At 42.9% G+C, this 21,291-nt stretch overlaps 5 protein-coding genes across 12 annotated transcripts; 2 read left to right on the top strand and 3 right to left on the bottom strand.

Moving 5' to 3' along the window:
* The first annotated feature begins 884 nt into the window (after positions 1-884).
* LOC144024063 (deoxynucleotidyltransferase terminal-interacting protein 1-like) lies at positions 885-6,169 on the top strand. Its single transcript, XM_077530111.1, has 13 exons — positions 885-1,212; positions 1,858-1,928; positions 2,085-2,181; positions 2,265-2,363; positions 2,936-2,995; positions 3,091-3,147; positions 3,457-3,518; positions 3,600-3,642; positions 3,726-3,784; positions 4,361-4,421; positions 4,484-4,555; positions 4,643-4,698; positions 4,771-6,169. The coding sequence occupies exons 1-13, from the start codon at positions 1,150-1,152 to the stop codon at positions 4,886-4,888; spliced, it is 918 nt and encodes a 305-aa protein (XP_077386237.1). The 5' UTR covers positions 885-1,149; the 3' UTR covers positions 4,889-6,169.
* Positions 5,523-7,607, bottom strand: polr2j (RNA polymerase II subunit J). The gene is made up of 3 exons (XM_077530120.1): positions 6,749-7,607; positions 6,229-6,337; positions 5,523-5,713 (listed from the first exon to the last, which is right to left on the bottom strand). The coding sequence occupies exons 1-3, from the start codon at positions 6,889-6,891 to the stop codon at positions 5,612-5,614; spliced, it is 354 nt and encodes a 117-aa protein (XP_077386246.1). The 5' UTR covers positions 6,892-7,607; the 3' UTR covers positions 5,523-5,611.
* On the top strand, positions 6,318-11,645 carry LOC144024064 (ubiquitin-conjugating enzyme E2 C-like). Of its 6 annotated transcripts, none has more exons than XM_077530117.1 (7): positions 6,318-6,535; positions 8,895-9,008; positions 9,182-9,209; positions 9,926-10,012; positions 10,081-10,285; positions 10,709-10,768; positions 11,467-11,645. In XM_077530117.1, the coding sequence occupies exons 2-7, from the start codon at positions 8,902-8,904 to the stop codon at positions 11,502-11,504; spliced, it is 525 nt and encodes a 174-aa protein (XP_077386243.1). In that variant the 5' UTR covers positions 6,318-6,535; positions 8,895-8,901; the 3' UTR covers positions 11,505-11,645. The 6 variants fall into 6 exon arrangements, with proteins under 6 accessions (XP_077386243.1, XP_077386244.1, XP_077386241.1 ...); XM_077530118.1 differs by having other exon boundaries at positions 8,898-9,008; XM_077530115.1 differs by lacking the exon at positions 6,318-6,535 and adding an exon at positions 7,337-7,579 and having other exon boundaries at positions 8,885-9,008.
* A 56-nt stretch (positions 11,646-11,701) lies between these two features.
* LOC144024065 (regulator of G-protein signaling 9-binding protein) lies at positions 11,702-13,915 on the bottom strand. The gene is made up of 3 exons (XM_077530119.1): positions 13,163-13,915; positions 12,950-13,101; positions 11,702-12,262 (listed from the first exon to the last, which is right to left on the bottom strand). Exons 1-3 carry the CDS (start codon positions 13,230-13,232, stop codon positions 12,092-12,094), a joined length of 393 nt encoding a protein of 130 aa, XP_077386245.1. The 5' UTR covers positions 13,233-13,915; the 3' UTR covers positions 11,702-12,091.
* Positions 13,916-13,984: 69 nt separating this feature from the next.
* LOC144024062 (E3 ubiquitin-protein ligase RNF182) lies at positions 13,985-20,837 on the bottom strand. Of its 3 annotated transcripts, none has more exons than XM_077530108.1 (8): positions 20,658-20,837; positions 19,572-19,787; positions 19,358-19,505; positions 18,478-18,554; positions 17,379-17,517; positions 16,236-16,459; positions 14,698-16,021; positions 13,985-14,176 (listed from the first exon to the last, which is right to left on the bottom strand). In XM_077530108.1, the coding sequence occupies exons 2-7, from the start codon at positions 19,758-19,760 to the stop codon at positions 15,806-15,808; spliced, it is 993 nt and encodes a 330-aa protein (XP_077386234.1). In that variant the 5' UTR covers positions 19,761-19,787; positions 20,658-20,837; the 3' UTR covers positions 13,985-14,176; positions 14,698-15,805. The 3 variants fall into 3 exon arrangements, with proteins under 3 accessions (XP_077386234.1, XP_077386235.1, XP_077386236.1); XM_077530109.1 differs by lacking the exon at positions 20,658-20,837 and adding an exon at positions 20,465-20,611; XM_077530110.1 differs by lacking the exon at positions 18,478-18,554.
* Positions 20,838-21,291: the final 454 nt, after the last annotated feature.

Here is a 21,291-nt window from a genome sequence, read left to right on the forward strand (position 1 = left end):
AATTTCGAGCAATTGTAAACGGACAATTTCCAGACAATCCTGTTGCGTGACGTCATCGGGGGGCGACCCGGATACAATCTGGCAGGCAGCCCCGTTTTAATGTGGAGTGCGCCTTAACTCGAGGACTCCCTGTACTGTAATTACTTTAATTGTTTTTGGGGGGAAGTAGCTTTCAGTGTTTGTTGCTAAAATAGGACAACTTATTTTTCCACTTGTAAAAAGGAAAAAATGAACAATTTTTCCAATGAAGTTGGACGACTTTTTACAAGAGTTTTCACATGAAACTAACAGAAAGTCGCACGTGAGCGTTTTGTTGTTGTTGTGATCTTTTCAATCATCTTGTGATTTTAATTTCCAACTGACGCCAATCAGCTACTTGTTTGTTGTTCTTTTTATTGGCCCTGGTTGAGCGCAATGATGAGAAGATGCGCCCTTGTAAATACCAAACTTGGAACTGCAGGAAAAAAAAATGTACATATTATACACGCTATGGACAAAATGCAGTTTGACTGGCAGTAAAGATATATTCTCATCCTTACCACTTTTGTCCTCGTCAAATGACATCACTTCAAACCTACATAACTTGCGACTTTTGCATTCAAGGAATTTGATAGAAAATTGACTTCACATTGCATGACAATTCCGAACATGTAGTGCAATGCAAAACTATTGCTTTTTTGCCCGTGACTAGCATACAAAGCAAGTAGATTTGTCGAACATTTCATCACATTTTTTTGTTAAGTCAAAAATAATCCTCACAAAGCAAAATTACAACTAAACTATCCAAAGGCCAATGCTTTTCAATGGACGGAGAGGTTTGAGTTGTTACAATGTTGTATGAAACGAAATAACACCGGATGTGGCGAATTGCGAACAAGCAAATCCACCGGAAGCGGCAGGCGTATGAGGGTTAACTTGACAAAAGCGGAAGTGAGCTGCTGCATCGTCTCGCTCTCTCTCCGGGAAGTGAAAGAAACTTGAAGTGACTCACTCTATGGATAAATTGTTACAAATAATGTTTGCCAGTCGTCATATTAGACTTTAAACGACGTCCGGCTGAAGTTACATATAACGTGTTTTTTTTTTTTTTTTGCCACCCTCTCTGCTTTTAGTTGTTGTTAGCATATCCGCTCGTTAGCTTGTTAGCTGATGGATTTTGCGATGGAAGACAAACAAACAAACCGGACGCAGCCGGACGGAAGCCAGCAGCCGGTAAGATGGACAAACTCATATAAATAAATTTTTCAAAGAGACAGATACTTGTTGGCTACCGATTCATGCGATGGGCTACCAGTTTGAGCACTTTTCTGAAATAGTATCTTTGTTCAATATTGGGGCCTAACTGATTCAATCGGCTGATATTATTATTATTTTTTCTTAATTCAAGTCAAAAATCGCCTGATATTTAAAAAAAAAAATACATTAACAGTATAACATGAAACAAAGATGATAAGGCAATGGTGCTGAACCAAAATAGATGGAAATTTGACTCTTTTTTTTTTTCTTTTTTTTTTAACAGAACTCTGTTGTAAAGTTAAACAAATACAAAAAGACAAAGTATTGTAAAATAGTCAAATGTTCTACCAGTATCGTCATATTGTTGTAAATGTTAAGGTAACTAAAAATAAGCTTTATATTCATTTTATGTGTCATTTTAAGGACTCTTGTTTTCTGTATTTTAATCTGCCAAATATCTTTAAAATACATATGGGTTCGGCTCTGGTCGTTGTGATGTTGAAATTAGCAGTTGTTAATGATTTGTCATAATAATTTGGAAACCGCTAAATATGCCAACATTTTCAAATGATGAATCAACATCACTGGAGATCGATTTTGACAGCCGTTTGTTTGTGTTAGAATCCGTGGAACTTGATGATCAAACACAGACACGTTCACAGGAGAGGACGACGCTCACACATGGCCGTCAGGTAAGCAAACAAAACACCTTCTCCATAATTGTATGAAATGATTTACCTACTGTCATGAAAAACTAACAAGCGTGACTGAAGTGGGACTAAAACTGAGACTCAGTTTCAAAATGGCAGACAAAATGAACACAGTTGTGCGCGTGTGTGTGTGTGTAGTTACACAGACCCGCAGGTGTCCATGGACCTCCTGAGGGCCGTCCTTCAGCCCAGCTTCAACGATGACATCATGGCCGTGTTCAGGAAATACCACAAGGTACGACATGCGCGCTAGCATGTTTGCATGCCTGCGCTAGCACGTTGTGACGCCGGCCTTGCGTCGCGTTGCGGTGGGTGCAGTTCTTCGAGAAGGCGGCGCACAACGTGAAGGAGAACGTCGGTGACGAGGTGCACGCCGATCAGCTCGTCAGGGAAGCCTGCAGGAATCTTCTGGAACAGGTAAGTAACATTGGACTTTTGTTTTGGAAATTCAATTCGTTTTCAGGGTGCTTCTGTTAGTTTTGATCAGTTTTTGTTATTTCATAAATGCTTACTTTTAGTATTAGTTTTATTTATTTATTTTTAAACTGTGTATTACTTGTGCGCGATATAATAACCATGGGAGCGACGTCATCTTTTGGTGCTTTTCTAGTGGCTGCTGCTAGATGACATCACTTCTGTGTGACACATTTTCAAACGTTATTCCGCTTAATATCAAAATAATTCGACTTAAAATCACATTTAAAAGCATCCCCAAAGTCTCATTATGCTTTAAATTAATTACCAAAGACTAAAACGAATTTATGCTTTTTTTTCCCCCAAAATTATAGTTAGTTTCGTAAACATAAAATGTAGTTTAGGTTTTTTTTTTTTTTTTTTAAAAAGCATTTTCCTTTTTATTTTATTTTGTTTTAATGAAATTGTTTTTTGAATTTTAATTTTAGTTTTTTTCTTTAATTTTAGTTCACTAAAATAACCTTTTGTGTGTGTGCGTGCGTGTTTGTGTGTGGTTGTCATGGTTACCACCGCAGGCCAAAGTTTTGTTTCCGGAAAGCGAGTTGAAGAAGTCGAGTTGCGATGTCAGCATCAAGGTGCAAAACCATCTCAGTGCCGGATGAACTCTGCACGACCTTTGTTAAGTTGTCTTCAAGGTTTTTTTTTGTTTTGTTTTTTTGCGGTTGGGCAGCGGTCTCGAGTTTGTGAGGACAACTGCAGCCAGAGAGCAAGTCCAGTCCTGAAAAAGGTTGGTTGGCGTCCGGTTTCTTCTTCAGACACTTTCGGAGCTTTCGCGTTGACGGGCGACCGCTCAAGTCGCCCGTCAATCCGCATTTGGATTGGAAGATTGTCTTGATTGACAAAATGTTTGACAGTTTCCTCTTTCAAATCTTGCATCAGCACATGAAAACGTCAACAATTTGTTTTCCGCAATTGGACAAAATTGTCCGATTGGTTTGCATTTGAAAATCGATGCAGTTTGAAATTGATCTTCTATCGGCCGTCAGATTGTTGAAAAATACGAAAGCGTGCGTGTGACGTTGCATTTTGTCCTCAGAGGAAGAACCGCGTGAGCGGCGGCGGGGCGGCCGACCGATCGCTCAACGTTTCGTCCGCTCAGTGAGTATGATGACCGACGCGTGATGAAGATGAGGATGAGGATGACGCAAGCGATTTTTGTGTGTGTGTGCGTGTTGCCAGCGTGAAGGCAAAGTGTGAGGCCGTCAAGAAAGAAGGACCCAAGGTAGCGTGTTGGCCGCCAAATCTTCATCATCATCATCCTCATTGTTGTCGTGACGATGACAAATTGTTGTTTGTGGCGTTTAGTGGGAGCCGTCCAGACTGAACGAAAGCACCACTTTTGTTTTGGGATCCAGAGCCAACAAGTAAGTTTGGCACAGAAAAACAAAACAATCACATTTTAGACTTCTTTTTTTTTTCCGGAAAAAAAGCAACCATTTTGTAAAACAATGTTGTTGTAGTTGTTGTGTTTTTTTTTTAATTATATATACAGATTTATTATTATTTTATTTATTATATATATATATATATATATATATATATATATATTTGTTTGTTTTATTACATATTATTATTATATTTTTATTTTTCTTGTTGTATTTATTTGTTTTAATATATTATATATATTTATTATTCTTATTTTTGATTTTATTTATTATTACATATATTCTTTTTTTTAATGTATTTTTCTTTGTTTTTATTAATTTTTCTATTATATATATTTATTCTGCTTCTTTTTTTTTTCTTTTTTTTTGATGCCATGGGTCCAATCATTTGCATACAGAAAATCACGTGAATCGCATGCACTTGATTATTTGATTATTATGGTTGACCCAAATATAGCAGTGCATAAGAGCCAGTATCGATCCAAATATCGATATTATCGATACCGAGTCAGTATCGATCCAATATCGATACTGATGTTTGATTTTGTGTGACAGGGCGTTGGGGATGGGCGGGACAAGAGGGCGGATCTACATCAAACACGCCGACCTCTTTAAGGTAAACACGGATGTGAATGGCATGTTTGGTCGTCATGGTAACACGTCACATGCGCTCGTCAGTACGCGGCAGACACCAAAGACAAACAGTGGCTGGCCGAGCGTCATCACATGAGAGCGACGGGCGGCAAGATGGTGAGAGCCCCCCCCCCCCCCCTCGCCCTCCTTCGGTTACCGTGGCGACCGCAAAAACACTTTAACCATCGCACCTGTGCTTGACAGGCCTACCTGCTGATCGAGGAGGACGTCCAGGACCTGGCGCACGGCGACGATTACAAGTGAGTGGCACCGACGCCGTCCGCTTCACGTGGCCACGCCCCGCCTCACCGTGCGTGCGTGCGTACGCGCAGGGATTGCCCGGACGTGAAGATGGACGAGATGAAGCCGTTCTCGGTTCCTCTGTGGATGGTGGAGAAGATGCAGCGGGCCATGGAGGCGCAGAGGGACGCCGCCGCCGCCGACTTCTGAAGCGCAAAAAACACACAAAAAAGACAAACCGGCAAAGTTGGGCTCTTGGGCGCCCTCTGGTGGTATGTCAAAGAATGCAATGAATTCTCTCCACACCCCAAATGCATTGTTTTGGTTTGTTTGCCTGCATGGTGCAGAAAATGCATCTGTACCTGTCCTCCAGTGCAAACAGTTGAAGTCACAGGGCGGCCATCTTGTTACTCCCACCGGCTCATAGGTAGACCGCTGTAAAAACTGTACGCTATACGACATATACAACTCAACTCAACTTTATTTATGCCGGGAAACATTTCTTGGGAGGAGCAATATGGCCGCCTCGCCAATGCCACCTATTGGCGCTTGCAAAACAGCTCAATGGTGCACTAGCGCCCTCCGCTGATGTTTTCCTTCCACTGCAAGGGAACAAAGTGACTCACAAGAACGTCATTTTGTGTCCAAGATGGTCACTTTTGTCGGCAATATTTGGGATGGAAATGAGCTCCGCTCCGATTGGCTAGCCGTCTCCATGACGACGGCCAAGATTCGTTGTGTGGACGTTCCAACGGGGATTTGCTTCCTTTCGTGGCTAGGTCGGGTTTTCCCCGGAAAGATGGCACGTGATTGTTATGAGCGGATGACAAAGTGCAGACACGAATAAGGTTTCTTTTCTCTAAAACTTTATTGAGACTTTGCAACACAAAAGTTGTGACTATTTACAAGGTGAGGGGGGGGAAAGTGAGTCGGTCACTCGATGCCATCTTGTTTGTCTTTGATGGCCACCCGGAATCGTTCCTCCAGCAGGGACAGTTCGCTGATCAGGTCGGTGATGGCGTTGGTGAAGGCTTCCTGATGGAAAAAAAACAAAACAAAAAAAACGACAACAACGTCTTACAAGACTTTCGGCGGTTGGAGAATACGGTATGCAACCGCACACGTGACTATCAATTGGCCCGTGAAGTCAGAGGGCGGCCATCTTGCGCTGCCACTTGTACTGGTAACATTTGTCATGGCATTTTCATTTTGTGGAAATAACGAATCGAAGAAACCAGCGTCTTCAAGCTATGCAAAACTGAAAACACTGCCATCTTCTTCGCAGTCTCACTCTAGCGTGGATTCTTTTTATTTTTTTTATTTTACAGTAATGTACCTATTTTATAAAATGTATGAAGTTTTGAACATTTATTGAATGTATAAATAAGAGAAATGTGAGAAAATGTAAATCTTCGATGAGAAAAGTGTTTAAACTGGTGAGGGGTTTTCGAGTCGTAAAATATTTTAGAATAAATATAAGTGGCAACACAAGATGGCCGCCGGTGTGAGTCCATCATATATACGTCTTTTAACGTTTGAGCATGCGTTACCTGAGGACTGTAGTCGGGCGTGGTCTGCACCCTGATGACGATCTTGTGCTCGAGAGGATGAGGAACTTTGTAGCCGGCAAAGAGAACCTGAGGATCCTTCAGCAGCTGCCTGCGACCCAAATCGACACGCTGACGTCATCATCAACGTTTCCAACCGTGGACATTTTGGACTCTGCTTTCTATTTGCAACATTATTATTATTATTTTTAATCAAAGATTTGCTGAACTGAAATGGACAAATTAATCATTTCGGAAACCTATCTGTGACACAAGGAATTGAACTTCGTTGTGAGAAGCATATCTAGCGGTGAGAGAGAAGTAAAAAGGACCCAAATTCATCTTTTAATTGAAATGGTAACACTGTACTATTGTTATCACGGCAAAATAGCCGTTCGCGGCCAATCAGCGTCGTTCACGGCACAATAACGGAAGCAGGTGAGTTGCCGGTCACGGTAAAATAAGCTTTGCCTTTAGTTTGTGATGACGGAGGACTAGCAAGCGTCGGTGGCTTCTTACTTACGCTCGTATGATGTTTCCCAGCGTGTGGTCCTCCTTGTTGAGCGTGAACAGACACGAGTTGGGCACTTTGGTGTCCTTGGTGATGGTGATCTTCTTCTCGCCCTCGAACAACAAGAACGACTCGAAGGCGGGAGGCGCGTTCATCTTGGCGGCTGAGTTGACCAACACAAGACCAGACGAGACGAGACGAGCCTCGGCGGCGGAAATATTGCTTTCCGCAAACGTCCGCTTCCGTCTCCATAGCGCCGCTCAGCGGATTGGAGGGCAACTCCGCTTGTCGATCCGACTTTCGTCGTTTTTTCTTTTTTTTTTCGTGACGTGTAGCTGACTTTGTTTTATAACAAACGACAACTTTCTCAAATATCAACATCGAAAGATTATATCAATGGAAATGAAACAATCAGTCAAAATAACATGAACAATGCTTTCGTAGTTTGTTTGCCCCCATTTGTGACGTCAGCCATTTGTGGATTTTTCTTGATATATTATTGATTGACTCCAGCGGCTCATCATTAAAATGCTGTATTAAAAACAAAAACAAAAAACAAACAAGGTGTAGTGTTAGATGACGTTATCCGGTGTTTAAGTTCATCTGCTTCCGGATGTGTTCGTTGTCCAATCCCGACGGCCGCCCCCTTGAAGCAAGCGCTTTCATTGGCTGTCGAGAAGTTGTTTGTATTTGAAAGTCGTCCGCCGATTGGCTCAGCGCGTCGGCCTTCCGTCCGTTTAAATCGGGAGCGCCAGTGAGTTTTCACTTGGCCGACTCGAGACTGGCAGCTGTTCGCCTTTTGCATTCTTTGACTCCACTTGAAGCGGCAGACGCCGACGCCAAGGTGAGTTTAAAAAAAAAAGAAAATCATAGCTCGAGTGAATGACGAGCTGAAACTGTTGACGAATGCGCTAGCTTGACTCGCTTAGCCGATTGAGCTAATTACGGACGGGGGAACGAGGTTCGTCTCACTTTGACGGTGACCGAACACAAACATGGACTGCGTGCGAGTTCCGCTCCAACTCGAAGTCGTTCCAGTCCTTCAAACGTTTTGGATTTCACATACTCGTTAATCTCGCTGTTTGGTTTTCTTGTGCAACGCGAGTCTCCTGGCTGCGTAAAATGCGATCGGAATCGCGGTTCAACTTTGACCTTTCAAACCCTTTTCACGCAATAAAGGACGTTCACCTTTTAAATTGGGCTCCAAAGACGGTATACAAAAACAAAAACCTTTCCAACGTTCACTTTTAGGATTGGCAGGGGTCATTTTGTCGTGACTCTCTTGCTAGCGTTATTGTGCCGTGAACGATTAATAGCTTAGTTTAGCATGACGTGTGTAGGCTGCTGAGAATCTGTTATTTTGTCGCGAGTCATGGACTGGAACAAATAAATAAAAAGGTACCGAGCAGTATTTGAGCCCGTGACTCAGCACCTTTTGAGGTAAAGTTAGTTTTTGTTTAGATTGGATATTCGCTCGAGGCGGTTCAAAACAAAACACACTGCGAGGAGAACGCACTCCTGCATGTAAGTATATCCGGTTTTGAAAATAAAAGCTCTGTCGTTGAAAGTGATTGAAAATATACCTCACACATTTTCATTCATTTCCTCTCATGGCATAAGAGCCTTGTTAACCATCCCTGGTAAAGCACTCTTTATGGTTAACATGTCACAATCATTGAGCTAAAAAGCTAAACTTTTTGAGATTAAAAAAGCTCATATTTAAAAATATTTAGTGATATGAAATTAGAAAAAAAAATAGGTGTATCATGGGGAAAGCACAACACTTTGATCTCACACTGATTTTGAGTAAATGGGTCACATGACTTGGAAGATACTGAACTAAAATGCTCATTTTTATGTACAATAGTGTGTTCGTTAGAAAAAAAAATAGATTCTAATTATTGATTGGCTTTTTCCAGAGTAAGACATTTTGTAAACATTTTTTTTGCTGAGTCCTTGCATTTGCCCTGATATCACTAAAATGACGATCGACTCGGGTCCGCTTTTTCAGTCAAGGAATTGAATTAGTTCATCATTTAAAATCGGATTCATCGGGGGGAAAAAATTCAAGTGGATGTCGGTGGCATTTGTCGATTCGCAGCTACTTTGCTACATTTCATGTGTGTTGTGTTTTTGTTTTTTTGCGTTGATCTGAAAGCAGACGGATGGCCTCGCAGAATTTGGACCCCGCCGCCGCCTCGGACGGAGCCGCCGTCGCCACGAAGGGCAGCGAGGCGGGCGGCAACCCCACCAGAGGATCCGTCACCAAACGGTGAGCACGTCGGCCATCCAAGCTGCTCATCTCGTCGTCTCATCGCTCTTCCCGGCCAATGAAAGCGTCTCGCGCGTCATCGGCGGTCGGACGTGTGCGCGAGAAACTCTTTTTGGAAAGCGTGCTTGTCATTCCAAGGTCAACATGACGTTGACTTTTTTTTTTTTTTTCAGGCTCCAGCAGGAGTTGATGACGCTGATGGTGAGTTCACTTCTTCTTTCATGTTGAGATGTCGACCTCCAACCACACGGGGGCAGTGTTTCGAAACAGATGCTGCATGTGCACCGTTTCAAATAAAAGACAATAAGGGCAATGATTTCATTATTTCATGAGAAATACTATGAAGAATTAGCACTTAATTTAACTGATTCATCAGCATATTAGCTCGAATAAAATAATCCTTTTTAATATATATTTTTATATATATGTTTAGAATATTTTGATTTTTATATACTGTAATAAAAAAAATCATTTGATTTTATAATTTTGTTAAAATTGATTTTATATAATTTTTTAAAAAATTCGATTTTATATCATTAAAAATGTTTACAAATAAATATCATTTAAAAATATATTTATATAATTTTAAAAATATTCATATAATTAAAAAATAGTTTTTTTTATACAATTTAAATTATATAAAATTTCTATTAAAAAAATATAAATTATATTATATAAAATTTCAAATTTCTTGTAAAAATTAACACCGATGCTAGTATTTATTATTATTATTATTTTTAAACTTCTATTTTCATAATGAATCATGTTATCAGGATTTTATTGCGCTGTATATTGGCACTGTCCTAAAAAAAATCCTTATTGTAAAATGCGTGATGCAAGTTGTTGATTTGAAGATTGAATGAGCCTGACGGAAGTTGAAGTGTTGTTGTTGTTGTTGTTGTTGTTGCCGTGCGCAGATGGCGGGCGACAAGGGCATCTCGGCCTTCCCCGAGTCGGACAACCTCTTCAAGTGGGTGGGGACCATCGACGGCGCGCGCGACACGGTAGGTGACGGCGGCGATCGGCCGCGCCGACGGCCGCTCGCCGCTGACGTCCGACGCCGTCGCCGCAGGTGTACGAGGGTCTTCGCTACAAGCTGTCGCTGGACTTCCCGTCCGGGTACCCGTACCAGGCGCCGCGCGTGCGCTTCCTGTCGCCGTGTTTCCATCCCAACGTGGACCAGCACGGCTTCATCTGCCTGGACATCCTCAAGGACAAGTGGTCGGCGCTGCTGGACGTGCGCGCCGTCCTCCTCTCCGTCCAGAGCCTGCTGGGAGGTCAAACGCAACTCGACCTCAAGGAGGACCAAAACTGATAACATTTGAAATATGACTAAATAAATACATAAATGACTAAATAAAATAAATAACTTAAAGTGAAAATTAAGAACTGCTATAAAAAATTATTCAAACATTAAATATAAATATATGTATTTTTGTATGTATTTTTTAGATATATATTTATTTATTGTTTAATATATATATATTTTTTTATTTTTAATATATATTTTTTTATTTTTAGTTCCATTTATATTTTTTGGGATATAATTTTCAATTATTGTTTTTTTTTTAAATCACATTTAATCATTGATTTAGTCATTTACTTACCGTAGTTTGACTTTTGGCAGTTTTGGTCCTCGTATGCCTCGACTTCCCTGCCCCGCCCACTGACCCGCCCCCTCTTCGGCTTTGTCCTTGCAGAACCCAACAACGAGAGTCCGCTGAACATCAAGGCCGCCGAGCTTTGGCCCAATCAAGAAGGTGGGTGGGGCTACGTCCGTTTGCGCAATTATCCAAATTCGATCATTACACTCCACAATTACAAAATCTGCATCATCATTAAAAAAAAAAAAAAATCCTTTTTTTTTTTTTTTTTTTTTTAAAGTTGTTTCAATGTAGATTTGCACCTTTAAAAAAAAAAAAACACACAATAAAATAACTAATTTAATCATTTAATACATTTAAATTAGTATTTCAAAGAATTTTAATATTTTTGTTTTTTTACATTTAACCAATTTGGTATTTTACACCAAAAACTAAATGATCGTCCTGCTGCACTCCAACAACTTCCAAGTTTTTGCCAACAAAAATAAACAATTATTATATACATATTATAAATTCTATTTGGTCCAAAAGGAGCTTACATAATCAGTTTTTTTTTTTAAATGGTCTTATATAATATTTTTAAATGCGTAAACATTTTCTTTTGTACTAAAAATAATCGTGATTTCAATTATTGCCAAAATAATCCTGATTATTATTTTTCCCTTAATTGGGCAGCCCGATCCATTTTCAACAAGAAATTTTCATGGTTCTGTTTAAAGGGAGGGAAAAGTCATAAGCAATAAATGAAATGTGAAAAATGACGATTGCTTTTCAGTGCGTCCATCAAAACAAACCAACGCAAGCGCTAGCTAATTAACGTCTAACATTTGTTTTTGTTTTTTTCCCACTTTCAGCCTATAAAGCTCATCTGCACTCAACGTACCAAAAGTGAACCTGCTACTTTTTTTTTTTTTTTTTTTAATTTAATTTTTTTAGAAAACCAATCCAACCTGTGTGTGTGTTTTTTGTGTTTGTACAATATTTTTATGTTTGTTTGCCTTTTGTTGACTCAATAAAGCTCACGTTGCATGTGTCTTTTCAACATTTAGTTAATGGAAGTTGAACATGAAGAAAACTTGAACTGCAATCTGTCTAAGGTGGGATTTAATCATAATCCATTTCCTGAAACGATAGTGGATATATTTGCAATGTACAAGTCGGAGGTGGGATTCGAACCCGGGACCTCCTGGTTGCTGGACCAAGTGTGCCACTGAGAGCTGGTAATGATGATCAGTTGTGGGCGTGGAAAGATATTTAACGTGAAATTGTGCGAGTACTGTAAGTAATGTGGAATTAGATGATATTAATCCACCCCGGAAGGCTTGACATTTTTTTCAGCAAGTTGAAATTTGAAGTGTTATGTGGAAGTGAGGAGAATAAAAATGGGAATAAAATATGTGGGATGCTTTCAGCATTCTCATAATAATAAATAATAAACTTGCCAAGGTGACATCCAGGGCTACCAGAAGTTGCGAACGGCTACGACCAGGCGCAGCCGAGGCCCCAGCGCGTCGGCGGTCGGCAGCAGGCGGCGGACGGCTCGGCAGCGCCGGCACTCGCCAGCGCCCCCTCCGGGTCATCTTCGGGCTCGTCTGGGATGTCTCCGCACGGCGGCTGCGTGGCTTCCACCGACCAGAACGCCACCGGAACCTGACGGACGCACGCCCGCCTTTCCATCAGAGTCGTGCGTGACTACGTGCAGGTAAATTTGGCGCAAAAAGCGGTTGTCGAAAAGGTCAGCCAATCTTTTGATTGGTCGTGGATAAAAAGGAATTTTGGAAAAGAAAAAAAAAAAACACGTCTTTTCTACAAATACAATTTATGCCGGTTTGTACGGAAGCGTATTGCATTCGCTTAAAAAAATAAATCTCTTTGACTAATTTTTTTTGGGGAACTTTTTTTTTTTAGTATTTTTTTTTATTCCATTTTTCTGTTTTACTGAATATTTTTTGTCTCAAAAAATATATATTAAAAAAAACAGGGATAATTTTATTTTTAAAAAACAGAAGGAAAAATTGTGCAGAAAAACAGGAGAAAGCAAAAAAATCCCAAAAAACAGAAAAAGAAAAAGAAAACAGCACCAATTTCTGTTTTTCTGAGTATTAATTGCTGAGTATATTTAAACCCTTAAGTGACTTGTTGCAAACCACTGACTTGTATGTATATATATAAACTAAAAAACAAGTTGGTGCTCTGTGTTTTGGAATTGTTTTTTTTTTTCTGTTTTTTGAAATATTTTTTGTTTTTTTTTCTTTTTCTCCTGCTTTTCTGAATAATTTTCCCTGTTTTTTTATTTTATTTTGCCGCCATGATGCGTGTGAGGTCGCGTGCGCTCACCTTGAGCTGCATGTCGCTCATCATGGCCTCCAGCCTGTTGAGGTGTTGCTGAAGCCCCTCCCCCTGGCGGAGCTCGTCCTCGTCGGCGGCCAACCGGGGCGTCGGGACCGAGGCGGCCCTCGCGGCCACGCCCACCACGCCGTCCAGACACCCTGAAGGCGGCAGCGGGTCACAGTGTCGTCGGTCCACCAATTTGATGTGGGCGGGGCCGACCTGTGTTGACCAGCGAGCGGCGGTCTTTTTGCTGGCCCAGCGGGAAGCGTTCAATCAGGTCTGCGGCCATGCGGAGGTCCCGCAGGAAGTTCTCCGCGGCGGACAGGAAGTGAACCCACACGCGCTCCAGAGCTCGCCGCTCTGCCGAACCGGCGGGGCCCGCGGGGCCCGAGTCGCGGTCGGACAGGAGACGCGTGAGATGGCGGGACAGACCTCAAGGCAAAAAAAATAAAATAAAACAAAACAACAAATAAAGGTGAGTGCTTCAATTGCTGTATGACTTTTATGGGAGAGCGTTACATGAGTGAGAGGGCTAACGTGTAATAGGAGTGTGACGATATATCGATATCGAAATAAATCGTGATACTTTGTCTCCCGATAGATTATCGATACGCCTACGCAAGTATCGCGATATTTGTAGTTAATATACAGCCACTAGAACGGCTCCTTTGTTGATGACTTATTGATCAATTACTTGGCAGGCCACTAGGGGGAGCTCCTCATAAGCGTGGTGGGGAAATTGACATAAGTCTTCAGGCGAAGAAGACTCATCAGCGTTCTTTGACTTGTGGAAGACATTTTTCTGTCCAGCAACTGACTCACTTTTGCATACGTTTTTATGAAAATCTTCAATTTTAACATTTTAAAAACATATTTTATGTTGATTTAATATTTAAGTCATTTTATTTGTTTATTTACTGATTTTCGCATTGAAAAAAAACGTCTGTTTGTCTTGAGTAGTTTTGTCGTGGATTTATGACCTGACCTGACTATTGATAATCGCGTGAGCGCGAGTGAGTGGAAGTTTGTCACCGTTGGCGATGTTTGTGGCGAGCGCCCTGACGTGTCGGATCTCCTGCCGCAGGAAGTCGCAGTCGGCCGAACTTCCCAGCGACGCCGCCAACTGCTGGAAACAGGAAGTGACGCGCACCAGCGTCTGGAAGCAGGAAGTGACCCGCGCGAGTGTCTCCATGGTGACCTCCGACCCCATCATCATCATCAGCAGCAGAAAGGCTAGAAGTGAGCGAGTGAGTGAGTGAATGTTTCAGTCGCTTGTCACAATCTGCAGAATTTTTTGTTTTCTTTTTGTGCATAAATCAGCACTCGACATTTGTTTTCTGTTATGACCCCCCCACCCCCAAGAAGAAGAATTTTGTGCCCCCAACTCTCCACTGTAACTTGAAATTTGTCACCAAATTGCTTAATGTATTCATGTGCAAAACATCCTTGTTAACGTTAATAAAAAAAAAAAGAATAAATGTAGATCAACTTACAACAAAACAATTCATTTTTTTAGTATGAAAAGATTTTGTTTGCAAAAAAGAGTGCTACTGCCGCCTACTTTAGATGATGTGAAATTACACTTTTATTGTACATTATTTAAAAAAATAAATAAATTAAAAAAGAACGAAAAAAGAAAAACATTTTCCCCAATGTCAGCATGGAAATGTATCATAACAGTGAATGTTTTGATAAATGTGATCAAATATCACTTACAATTGTTGCGGAAGAAACAAAAAAAAGATGCTACCTACCTGGAGCTTATTGTGCTGTGGTGAGCTGCTCTTCGGTCCGCCCTTCCTCTTCCTCTTCCTCTTCCTCGTCTTCTCCTCGTTGTCGTCGTCCCGCTTGTTTTGTTATCCTTCTTCTTGGTCTCTCCAGCGTCGACAGTCGTCTTGACGATCGAGAGCAGCTGAGACCGGCAAGCTGAGGCACGTTTTTATGCTGACGCCCCCCAAAAACTTCTCCGTGACAAAGTTAGCAGTTAGAACAGCAGCTGATTGGAGAAAGGGTCATATTGTTTTTCTGTTTGTTTTGTTTGTTTTTTAATTCACTTTCATTCTCATTGTGTTTACACACAAATGTTAGCTTATAGCTACTAACCTAGTTTAGCACAAGACCAACGTTCGCTTTCCCCTCTCTATGTCTTTCTCTCGCCTTTTCTCTCTCTCTCTCTATTTCTCTTTCTGTCTCTCTATTTTTCTTTCTCTTTCACTGATTATTTCAATTTTTTCAGGAGAAAACATTTTGGGGGCAACCCTAACCCCATTATTTTTGTCTTTTGGTCATCTCCCCCCGTGACTGTTTGTTTGTGATCGAAAGCCAAGATGGCTGCTGGCCCTTCCCCCCTTTGTGCTAAGCTAGGCTAGCAGTAAGTCCGCCGTGCTGGTGTGACGCGCGTGACAGTTGGATGTCTTAAAAAAACAACAACAACACTGACAGTCTGCTTCTTGTCATCCTAAAAGTTGTCGCCAAGCCTGACGTCAATCAACATATTAAAAAAAAAAAAAAAATCATTTGTTGCGTTCACATTGTTTCAAACGAACAACTTGGACGTAAGGGTAAGCAAATGCAACGCACCTTCGCCTACAGAAGGTGCGCTCCATTTGACCTTCATAGTTTTCATTTGGCATTCTTACGCACATTTTCCCTAAAAAGGGAAACATTTGTAGTGTTTTTTTTTTTTTTTGAAGTAACGTGGCACTGCACTCGAGGAAGAACAACTTATCAAAGACAGAAGATGAGCAACAAGGTGAAGTCCGGCGACATTCCAATCTCTTGAAAGTTCCCCCGTTGAATTCACGGCCGCGTATTTTTATGCGCACGGCACATTTTAATGTTTCAACTCGCTTGCTTTATCAGTCAGTCATCGGCCGCAGACGTGATGGCGAGGGCGGCGGCGTTGTCATGGCAACGGGCGGCAAGCGCCTCCAGCAGCTGGTGGCACAAGCAATGGCAGAATCCGTAGAGGACCAGCAGAAGCAGCGTGGACGGGACCAGGCTGACCAGAAGCACGCCCGGCCACAGGTGAGCCATCATCAGCAGGTAGATGCCCACCGGAAGCGAGCTCAAGTACACCTGAATCCAAACACGCACACGCACACAGGAAGTGAGCTTAAAATCAAGGTGACAACGAAATAAAATACAAAAATGTTTAAAAAAAAAAAAAAAAAAAAGAAAACTAACTAAAATTCTCGCAAAAATGTCCTTCCTTTTCATCTTTGGTAATTAATTGGATTGCCGATCGGCTATCCAGTCACATAACATAGACCGGTGGTCCGAATGCACTGACCAGGCACAGCGCCCCCAGCAGGCAGCGGGGCAAAGGTCGCGACGTCCAGGAGCCGCACTTGCGGGCGGGAAGGTCGCAAGCCAGCGAGTCTCGGCGCCGGTACAGCGCCACCGCCGCCGCGTTGAGGGTCCGCAGCGAGTCGGAAGACGGCGACTCTGCCGGCAGCTCCATGATGGTGATCACCAGGCAGTCGGAAGAAGATGGCGGCGCGACGCGCTCCGCACCTGAAACGCGCGCGCACACCTTGAAAAGAGCACCGAGGCAGACGCCAAGCTAACTTTTCTCGCCAGTGCTGCACGGGCTCCCTCTAGTGGTCCGTAGTTGCATTGCAATGTTCTTCTTTTTACATTGATTGGCCGCTTGCCTGGACGCAGCAGCCAATCATATCGCGGTGGGGGCGTGTCCTGCCCACAACTCAAGTGGGATCCAAAACGCATCATCTCCCCCGCAAATAATTCACAAAGGATACATATAAATATTGTGCGTGTCAAAGTTTGTGTCTAATCCATCGCTTAAAGGAGCGCAACATGCTAATTGCCGTTAGCGTGAAGCTAGCGGAGCGAAAGGCTAAAGTGGCACTTTGACATATCACAGAGTCAACAGTATTGACTGGGCGACGTTCCAACATATTGATGATAAAATTGTTGAAAGAAACGTGCTTAAAAATGCTTAAAAAAAAAAAAAAAAAAAAAAAACAGTTTTCGTACCAGGTGTTGACTTGCGCATGCGTAATTGTGGCATTATGGGAAAAATCTCATGTTTTAGCACCTTAGATTTTGGTCTACATTTTACAACTTAGGACTTCTTCTTTTTTCAGACCGATACCAGTGTGAATGACAGATCGTTTCCTATAAATCTTCCAATTGCATTAAAATTGACGGCAATACTTCGTCATTTCCACAAGAGGGCAGCCTGTGACTGCCACCGGCCAGCGTCACCAGAACCGAGTGAGTCGCGTTTGGCGTCGGTACCTTCAAATACGGCTGGTACCGGTACTCGCCCATCGCTATATATGAGCAATATGCTTAAATTAAACGACATCATCCAAATCCAAAAGTGTTTCATTCCACGTTTGGCTACAAATGCGCCATGTTTGTCAAAAAGTCGAAGGCCAGCGTGATGCGTGTGGATCGATGACGTCACCTGTCAGCGAGTTGGGGCTGAGCACAACCTCTCCGTGCGGGATGACTCCTTCTCTTCCTCCTCGTCCTCGTCCTCGCCGAGCCCGCTCGCCACACGACAGGACTGCCAGGATGTGGCGGTCGTCCTCCATCAGCCACACCTCCGCATCACGACAAGCAGGAGAGGAAGTCGAGAATGTACCCAATTATGATTACATTCCCAAAAAAAAAGCAATCAGAATAAACGGTTGAATCAACTAAGAAGTTATTTACAGGGAGTCCTCGACTCAAAGGCGTTTCGACTTTACAACGGTTACGCTCGTTCTGCCATTTTGGCCCCGTCCGCCATTTTGTCTCCTCGTCCGCCATATCGCCCGCAGACCGCAGTCAGTGTTTTCCCTTAGCTATAGCGCCAGTGCTAGCGCTTGTACACTTATGGGAGTATCTTTGGCTTTTTTGCCCTCTTTTTGGAGGGCTCTTTTTGGAGCTTTTTGGGCCCAAGGAAGAAGAAAGCCACGTCTTCTGTCAATGTTGGTCCAGCCAAAAGGAGAGCAGTTACCATGGAAACCAAGCTAGACATCATAAAACGATCGCAGAAAGGAGAGACACAGACGAACCTCGGCAAAGAATCGGCTTCAGTTGGACAGCATTTTTTTTTTTAAATGTATTTTAGATTTTTTTTTTTAATGCAAATTATTTTGATGTAAATATTGACTTTAATGGGGAAATTCGACTTCAGTAGAAATTCAGTTTACATGGCTAGCATAGGAACGGAACTCGAGGACTCCCTGTATTTTCAAAAGTATCGATATGTTCTATTTGAAGACAATGGAAATACTTTTTTTGTGCAGTAAACAATAGCCTCCCTATTGTTCAATCATTATTCCGAATTTCTTTGTATTAAGAGAAGAAAAGTATACAATTGAAGAGGTTTGTGTACGTTTGCAACATCCAACTTTTTTGCCTGTCAAACTTTTGATGGCACGTTGAAGACGACATCTTTGTTGGGCTTGAAGAAACATTTCAAATGGAAAATGTCTTCCCTTTCTTTTTGTCTGATGTGCGGGGCCAAATCAACTAATCATGGTTCAAGAAAAAGGAGGACGAGGAGCGGCCTTCACCTCCTCTTGCGGCAGGCGAGTCTGGTGGCGGCAGAAGGGACACGTGAGGACGCACGGCGACGACGACGACGACTCGCCTGCAGGACGACAACAGCAAACGCTTGCACTCAATAGGTTCTTTGCACTTTTGTTGCTAGCGTAGCTTCGAGTTCTTCCGTGTCAACGCTTCAACTGACCATCCAAAAAACCATCAAAGCAAAAACTGTCCATCCGTCCGTCCATTACAAATCGTAAGCGCGAATCCTCAAGATGGGAAAATGAAGCAGATTTGTCTCAAAAAATATTCACACAAATAAATTGGTGATTTTCACGTCTTTTTGCATTTTCAATGACGTTTGCTGGCGAGCTGTGGATCGTCGCGCAGGCGCATTTATTTTTTCGACATCACGCTGTTTGGAGATGTTCAGAGATATTCACGTGACGTGACTAAGGCCCGTTCCTCCTCCGTCCACTGGGAGGCAGTGTTGCTGTCGCCGTTGAACGAGAACCGGCGCCGTTTCTTTGTTAAAATTGGACACTGGAAAACAGAAATCAAGTTTAGTCCAGTTTTTCCAGAAGTGAAGGACATTTTCGTCTCGACTTCATTCGTCGACAAAAATGCAGATTGATTTAATCCCGGTTATTTATTAGTGAGGGTTTTAGTCTATAGTCTCGTCTAGTTTTAGTCCGGTGAAAAATGTGAGTTGACAAAATTATGTTTGTTTCGTTTTTGTTGACGGAATTAACACGAGCGCAAGATCGATGGACGGATGGACAAAAAACCTGTCGGCTTTCAACGGGGAGTGAAGAAAGCGAGCGGCTGGAATCCGACATGTTGAACATTTGGCGGTCGCCGACGCGCGATGGGCGAAGCGACGATTGGCGGCGTGCGGCGACTCACCCACGTCCATCATCCTCTTCAGACACTTGGCGCACACTCGATGCAGACACGCCAGAACTTTGGGCTTGCGGCCGCGAGTGTCGTAGCGATTGTAGCAGATTTTACACTCCAGCTCGTCCGGCGCCGGCGACTCGGCCCACGTCGCCATCTGCGTGCGCCGGGTCGCTCGTTAGCGGCGGCGGAAACATCCCGTCGCTCGGCCGCTCGCTCTCACCTGGCCTTGCGCCGTCTTCTCGGGCCGTCTCGTCGTCATCCCGCCGCGGCTCGCCGGAGGCAGAAGAGGCGCGATGTCGCTTTCCGGCGACGCCGTCCACGGCGGAGACGCGCGGCCGTCTGCGGGACATCGGCGGCAGTCGTCATGGCGATCAGCATCCTGACCGCCAAACGCGCACCGGCAGGACATTTTGCTCTCTTTTCATGCCGCAGCCGTCTGCGTGATCACACACACGCGCACACACGCGCACAGTGTAATATATTTATAGTGGCAGGCTGCAGTTGTTATGTAAGCGCGTCAAAGGGGACACGATGGACGTTGCCACGGCAACAGCTTCACCTGAACGGCCAATAGGATGCGTCCATTTTGGTGACATATACTGTTATCAATCACTTTTCATCAAAGAGGGGTTCTGATTATTCGTAGGAATGTGACGATATATCGATGTCGCGATGAATCGTGATTCTTTGTCTCCCGATAGATTATCGATACGCCTATGCAAGTATCGCGATATTTGTAGTTAATATACAGCCACTAGAACGGTTCCTTTGTTAATTACCTGTTGAGCAATTCCTTGGCGGGCCGCTAGGGGGAGCGCCTCATTAGAGTGGCGGCGAAATGGACGCAAGTCTTCAGGCGAAGAAGAATTCATCAGCTGACTTTTTTTGACTTGTGTTTATCTGTCCCAGCAACTGACTCACCTGAAACATTTTATGTTTCGACTTTTTGAAGCACACAATTTCTGAGGGATATTAATTTTGATTTGATTGGATTGAATATTTAAGTCACTTTATTTATTTACAATGTTACACAAAAAAAATGTCACAGTTTATAAAATGAAACAATTGACGATAGATTGTCAACAAAATACGTCTCACCACCAGCGCACTCACTTTCTATTGAGCCAGACGGAGGCTGTGACGTCACCACTTAAGGTATGATGTCATCAGCAACCAAGCGTACGAGTCCAACAAGCCGCAGCGGTGTTTTGTTGACGTTCATGAGAACTGTGAGCACCTCACGGAGAGTGGGAACGCACGCGCGCATCACCTGACATACAGACGGCGGCGGGGTTCGCTCGATCACCTGATGCGTGCGGGCCGGAGACGACTTGTTGACAGCTGTCAATCAATCACTGCAGGATGCGGACGTAATCGATCCCTCGCTGGTGTTCGTCCGTAACGTCAACTCGTTCGGCCATCCCGGTGGTGGCGCGCGTGCGCGTGCGTGGCGGTGACTCTGCAGCTGCAGCTGCGGTGCTCGGGATCCCTGGTGGTTACCATGACAACTGGGAGGGATGACGACACTTATACCGCCGTCCATCAATCAACACGTGACCACTAAAGAACGTTTGTCCTGCGGTGATGACGTCATATTTCTTGTTTTCATGTTTTATTAGGATCATTTTGCAAAAATAAAATATTGTGAATTATTATTATGAATAGTTTTATAGTTTTGTATACATTTTCATTTGTTATATTTTTTCTTGTTTTAAAAATGGCACCCACACGTGTGGACTAACCAAAAGTATCGTATCTTAGTGAAGAAGAACAGCCACAGCAAAGTGCTCTACATAAATGCAACTTGCATGCAAAACAATTTTACATCATGTCAACATAACCTAATATGCAAACAAAACTAGTCATTCAAATGAGACACAACAAAGGCAGGGGTTGAAAAGACTGGATGTTATTATTTCCCTAATGTAATATTCCATGTA

The sequence above is a fragment of the Festucalex cinctus genome, chromosome 8 (genome assembly GCF_051991245.1).
Source record: "Festucalex cinctus isolate MCC-2025b chromosome 8, RoL_Fcin_1.0, whole genome shotgun sequence".
Lineage (NCBI taxonomy): Eukaryota > Metazoa > Chordata > Actinopteri > Syngnathiformes > Syngnathidae > Festucalex > Festucalex cinctus.

Coding starts and splice junctions, on each gene's coding strand:
- LOC144024063 (XM_077530111.1), top strand. CDS start 1,150: ATGGATTTTGCGATGGAAGACAAACAAACAAACCGGACGCAGCCGGAC. Junction 2,996..3,090: donor GTTGCGATGTCAGCATCAAG/GTGCAAAACCAT, acceptor GCGGTTGGGCAG/CGGTCTCGAGTTTGTGAGGA. Junction 3,643..3,725: donor TCAAGAAAGAAGGACCCAAG/GTAGCGTGTTGG, acceptor TGTGGCGTTTAG/TGGGAGCCGTCCAGACTGAA.
- polr2j (XM_077530120.1), bottom strand. CDS start 6,891: ATGAACGCGCCTCCCGCCTTCGAGTCGTTCTTGTTGTTCGAGGGCGAG. Junction 6,338..6,748: donor CTGGGAAACATCATACGAGC/GTAAGTAAGAAG, acceptor TTTGGGTCGCAG/GCAGCTGCTGAAGGATCCTC. Junction 5,714..6,228: donor CGCCCGACTACAGTCCTCAG/GTAACGCATGCT, acceptor TTTTTCCATCAG/GAAGCCTTCACCAACGCCAT.
- LOC144024064 (XM_077530117.1), top strand. CDS start 8,902: ATGGCCTCGCAGAATTTGGACCCCGCCGCCGCCTCGGACGGAGCCGCC. Junction 10,013..10,080: donor TCGACGGCGCGCGCGACACG/GTAGGTGACGGC, acceptor CCGTCGCCGCAG/GTGTACGAGGGTCTTCGCTA. Junction 10,286..10,708: donor CGTCCAGAGCCTGCTGGGAG/GTCAAACGCAAC, acceptor TTGTCCTTGCAG/AACCCAACAACGAGAGTCCG.
- LOC144024065 (XM_077530119.1), bottom strand. CDS start 13,232: ATGGCCGCAGACCTGATTGAACGCTTCCCGCTGGGCCAGCAAAAAGAC. Junction 13,102..13,162: donor CCGCTCGCTGGTCAACACAG/GTCGGCCCCGCC, acceptor TGCCGCCTTCAG/GGTGTCTGGACGGCGTGGTG. Junction 12,263..12,949: donor TGAGCGACATGCAGCTCAAG/GTGAGCGCACGC, acceptor TGCGTCCGTCAG/GTTCCGGTGGCGTTCTGGTC.
- LOC144024062 (XM_077530108.1), bottom strand. CDS start 19,760: ATGTCCTGCCGGTGCGCGTTTGGCGGTCAGGATGCTGATCGCCATGAC. Junction 19,506..19,571: donor AGAAGACGGCGCAAGGCCAG/GTGAGAGCGAGC, acceptor CGGCGCACGCAG/ATGGCGACGTGGGCCGAGTC. Junction 17,518..18,477: donor CTCGCCTGCCGCAAGAGGAG/GTGAAGGCCGCT, acceptor CGTGATGCGGAG/GTGTGGCTGATGGAGGACGA.